This window comes from Sycon ciliatum, chromosome 8 (assembly GCF_964019385.1).
Source record: "Sycon ciliatum chromosome 8, ocSycCili1.1, whole genome shotgun sequence".
In the NCBI taxonomy this organism is placed as follows: Eukaryota; Metazoa; Porifera; class Calcarea; order Leucosolenida; family Sycettidae; genus Sycon; species Sycon ciliatum.
The window spans coordinates 22684289-22689547 of record NC_088650.1 but is presented as its reverse complement, the minus strand read 5'-3'; the positions used below and the strand labels follow the sequence as shown (position 1 = coordinate 22689547).

The 5259-nt window shown below is 48.5% G+C and overlaps 1 protein-coding gene across 1 annotated transcript in view; it reads right to left on the bottom strand.

The window, feature by feature from the left end:
- The window catches only part of LOC135822361 (uncharacterized), a gene marked incomplete in the record, with an annotated part of 7849 nt that extends 2964 nt beyond the window's left edge, over positions 1 to 4885 (bottom strand). Inside the window, 1 exon segment of the mRNA XM_065335106.1 lies at positions 4253 to 4885. Coding sequence (XP_065191178.1) covers positions 4253 to 4516 — 264 coding nt within the window.
- Positions 4886 to 5259: the final 374 nt, after the last annotated feature.

Sequence of the window (5259 nt, the reverse complement as noted above, 5' to 3'; positions counted from 1 at the left end):
GCCTTTTCAGCATCGTTGGCGGATAAGTCCCTGGACCGTCTCCAAGTTCTGCAGAATCGTACGGCTCGAGCTGTGTACGGGTGCTCGCCACGCACCTCTGCCAGCAATCTGCTTGTGAAACTCGGCAGCTACCGTGTCCGGGAGATCTTCATCCAGAAGCTCATCTTCCTGGTTTGGTGCTGCAGGTACTACTGTGCTATCTCTACACTGCAGGTGCTGTTGCTACCAACCAGTGGCGCTCTTACTTGGCTCCAATCCTCTATGCCTATGGGTCTAAGAACACCGCCAACACGCACTGAGCTGGGAAAGGGTTGTCTCGCGTTCCAAGGAGCTGTAGGCTCTGGAATGCGTTGCCTGGAGAGGTACGGGTCACACCGCACCCGCTCCAATTTCCAATTTTGATATTCCACAAAGCATGCACTTTTGAGGAGGTCAGACGGATCACTATCGCCATATTCTCATTATATGTCTGTCTGTCGGCCTGCCTGTCTCTCTCCCTGTCTCTCTGACAACCTGCTTGTTAGTTTTAAATCATGCACCTGCGTTCAGGCGTTAACTCTATTGCGGAGGTCTTAGCCCTCATTTGTTAGACTTTATAAATGTGACTATCTCTCTGTCTCTCCCTGTCTCTCTCTCTGTCTCTCTGTCTCTCTCTGTCGCTATCTATCTCTCTGCCTCTCTCTCTGTCTGTCTCTGTCTGTCTCTGTGTCTCTGTCTCTCAACCTGCTTGTTAATTTTAAATCATGCACCTGCGTTCAGGCGTTAACCCTATTGCAGAGGTCTTAGCCCTCATTTGTTAGACTTTATAAATGTGACTATCTCTCTGTCTCTCTCTTTGTCTCTGTCTGTCTGTCTCTGTCTGTCTGTCTGTCTGTCTGTCTGTCTGTCTGTCTGTCTGTCTCTCGGCCTGTCTCTCTCTGTCTGTCTCTCTCTCTCTCTCTGTCTGTCTGTCTGTCTCTCTCTCTATGTTTCTATGTGTCTATGTTTCTCTCTCTGTCTCTCCCTCTCTCCCTGTCTCTCTCTTTCTCTCTGTTGCTCTCTCTCTCTCTCTCTCTCTCTCTCTCTCTCTCTCTCTCTTCTCTCTCTCTCTCTCTCTATCTCTCTCTCTCTCTCTCTCTCTCTCTCTCTCTCTCTCTCTCTCTCTCTCTCTCTCTCTCTCTCTCTCTCTCTCTCTCTCTCTCTCTCTCTATCTCTCTCTCTCTCTCTCTTTCTCTCTCTCTCTTTCTTTATCTCTCTCTCTCTCTCTCTCTCTCTCTCTCTCTCTCTCTCTCTCTCTCTCTCTCTCTCTCTCTCTCTCTCTCTCTCTCTCTCTCTCTCTCTCTCTCTCTCTCTCTCTCTCTCTCTCTCTCTCTCTCTCTCTCTCTCTCTCTCTCTCTCTCTCTTTCTCTCAGATGTGTGTTTTTTGGTACACAAGAACATCTCTGGTGTTTATCGCTTTCTTGCTTTGACTTCTGCCGCTCCTTCGTTCTCGTACTCCTCTTTCTGTACTAGTGTTGTGCAACCGTCCTTCTAGTCTATTCATGATTTGCCCCGAGATGTGTTGATGCATAGTGATTTGACGCTTATCATTGGCTCACTTGTCACTGGACAGTTCTGCCCGTTTGGTTTAGCGTATTCAAATAGAGAAAACAACCAGTAGCGCCCGTTCCAACAGCTGTGGTTCGCACAGAAATCCAAACATTATTATCCCTGCCAGGCTACCAATGTTTTCAGCATCGTCCATCCCACGCACAGCACAGGTACAGGAACATGATTTGCAGATCCCGGTCGTTTTACTGCTCGACCAACACTGGGGCACATGCACAGCCCACGCAGTCCACGCCAGGGAGTCGTAGGGATACGACTCCCCGGTTAATTAACATTCACCGACGACTAGTCAGCATGTCACAGTACGCAAAGTGACATCCTGCATCCTAGGCACTGGGCTAGGATCCGGCAAGGTGTGAACCAGTGCATCTCTCTCTTTCTTTCTCTCTCTCTCTCTCTCTCTCTCTCTCTCTCTCTCCCTCTCTCTCTCTCTCTCTCTCTCTCTCTCTCTCTCTCTCTCCCTCTCTCTCTTTTTTAAATTTTTTATTTACTTGAAAAAGCACATAACCACCAGGAAAGCTGACAAAGAAAAAAGAGTAAGAAAAGACAGATAAAAAGAGAGCTGAGAGAGAGAGAGAGAGAGAGAGAGAGAGAGAGAGTTGGGGTACGGTTAGGGGAGGACGAGACATTGAATGGTGGTCGCCACAGTCACAGATAGTAGCAGTGCTGGCGAGGCTACAGGCACTCCACTGACCATTAGGTCTCAGTATCGCCATGCTGGTAACGCACCAAGAGACAAAAACGGAAGAAAATCTGAAGCGCAATACATGAATGGTAATTACAATATAGGTAATAGGGAGAGTGGTGACCAAGAGAGGACAGTATAGACCGTTAGTATGGGGTGCTTCAATGCACATCCCCAAACCGAGAGGTGCGATCTGGAAAGAACAGTGAGACGATCAACATGATGGGCTTCAAAGCACGTCCCAAGACCATGCCTGGTCTGAAATGTGTTTGTTGACACCTTTTTTAAAAGCTGTGAGTGGAGAGTGATTGGCCAGACGGGGATAGACGTCCTCGGGGAGGCTGTTCCACAATTCAAGGAGACAGTACGGGAAGGAACGTCGAAGGTAATCGGGACTGGTGCCGGGGGTGGTGTTTAAGAGCTGTTCTCTCTCTCTCTCTCTCTATCTATCTATCTCTCTCTCTCTCTCTCTCTCTCTCTCTCTCTCTCTCTCTCTCTCTCGGCAAGGTGTGAACCAGTGCATCTCTATCTCTCTTTCTCTCTCTCCCTCCCTCTCCACCTCTCCCCCCCCCCTCCCCCCTCTCTCCCCCCCCCCTCTCTCTCTCTCTCACTCTCTCTCTCTCTCTCTCTCTCTCTCTCTCCATCATACTCTATCTTTCCGTCTTTCACCCGCAGTCTTTCTTCTCTCCCTCTCGCCTTCATCCCGAGACCATTAGTGGGGGGAGCGCACGTCACCTCACCGGCACAGCTTTATAGCACCTACACGCCCTTTGTTTTTGTTTAGTTTTTTTTTGTAGTCCCCTATGTTCTCTTGTTGTTGTTTTTGTCGTCTTACATTCTACCAGTATGTAGGCATGTGCACTTTCATAAAAAATAAAAATAAATGGAATAACCAGTGCACAACCCTTGTTAACCCAGGGTGCAAACGTGCCCAAAACTACAATGACAACAAGGCAAGAAGCCAGCTGGATACTGGACTGGCGGACTGTGTGAACAAGGTCAATCCACAGTTATTCGAGCCGACTCCAGATGCCTCAAGAGTCGAGGAAAGTAATGAAGAGGTGTCGAAGAGGCTAAACATTGTGATGGTGTCGTGAGAACCTGAACCTGAGGAGGAGCAAAATCTGCGATATCTGCATCTGCACCAGGCCGGCCAGTCAATCAATCAACTTGATCAGCAATGTTGTACAACTAAATCTAATCTAATAGTACTATACAATGCATTCCACTCCAGGACCAGTCAACACTTGGCGCGTAAGGACAAGGGAAACCGTAAAGATTACTAAAGTACTTCTACGTGACAGTTCTAGTCGAATGGCACTTGTAGTCGTAATTGTATTGTGCTCTGGCATACGTTCGTAATGCACCTACGTGGTGGCCTTGTGCTACTGTCAGTACTGATGTAGTGATGGGTAGTGCTAGAGTGAATTCACACTCTGCACTGTTCTGGCTTTCTTTGCTTCTTTCTCGTGTCTCTATTGATGAAAAGGTGGAAAGCTTTTGGAAATTCAGATACATGTAACTCTTTTTGACAGCGGACTGAGCATCATGAAACTAGCTACGAGCTACTGCACTGCATATTATTTAAGTGGTTTTCCAGTGCTAGTGTCCAGACACAAAATCCTGGGTCGTTGACGAAAGATGTCCAGCTGCGGGGGCCTTTCGCACCCTACCACGATACGAGCACCAGACTTCGAAGTAGCGGTGGTGCCTGGCGGATAAATATGACGAGGCCCAGGCTCTACATTATAACCGGTGCCAGGCTTTCTGCGGACAGTGAGTGATCTAACCATTGCTAACGAGTCCAGATCCACACCCAGATAACGAATCCAGGTACATACCCAGATACCGAGTCCAGGTACATGCCTAGATAAGGAATGAACATTCAACTCGTGATCATCTTGAGTAGAACCTAGCATTAACATTAAGTAATACACACACACACACACACCCGTGCATTTACGATGTACATACACGTACCTGCGCCTGGCTGGCGTCTACGCCGCAGATCTCTTTGAAGCCAGCCTCGGCTAGAAAGAACGTTGAGCCTCCAGCCCCACATCCTACATCCACCACTCGGAGATCCTCAATGGACGCAGTTTCACCATGACCGTTCTTGTCAGCTGTTCCTCCATCTCTACCCGAGACGACGTCTTTGATCTTGTCTAGCAAGCAGCCTGGATATTGAGGCCTGAATCTAGCGTAGCGATCAGCAGAGCGAGAGTCCTCGAAATACCGTGCCATCGTGGACTGCTGAAAGCATGCAATGATGCAGCCGGTTCTTCCACGTGGGTACTTACATGACTGATTATTGTACACGTACACGTATGCGGCTCGCACTGGTAAGTGTCATCGGGCTATCAAGCACTAGGGCACTGGGTAAAGCAAGGGATTCAGATACGATTCAGCTCGGAGCGCGGGAAAGCACAGCTATGAAATCACAGAGCTGATAATCATAGCTTGGGAAACCATAGCGCCGGAAATCTCAGCGCTGATAATCATAGCGCCGCCGGCCATTTTAGCGCCTACCCATATGGAGAATGGAGACGCGAAGCTACACGTCGTGTCGTTGTCGTCGACTGGTAGATGCGCCGTGATAATAATAATGTTAGTGCATGGCAAGGCAGGGAGGTCCTTCTGCCTTGTATAGGAAAATAGCGCCCGACAGCTGGTTAGCCCGAGGGCCATAGGCAGGGTTGGAAGATCAGGAACGGCTAGTAAACACTCGATCCGGCTGAAACAGCTTTGAAATGACCTTGACAATGTCATATGATTACGGTCCATTACGGTCAATGCCAATGGTAGGGTATCTACAAGCTGCAGTGCTGCAAGTGTTGCTATAGCTGTAGCTGTTCACAGCCGAACCTTTAGGCTTTACCATGTTTACAGCCAAGTAAAAGGCTTGTAGCGGATTTACATGAGACAGAGTTTGGAGGCTTCCGCAGTGATTGTCTCTCGAGTATACCCTATTTCTCTTTCATTGGATT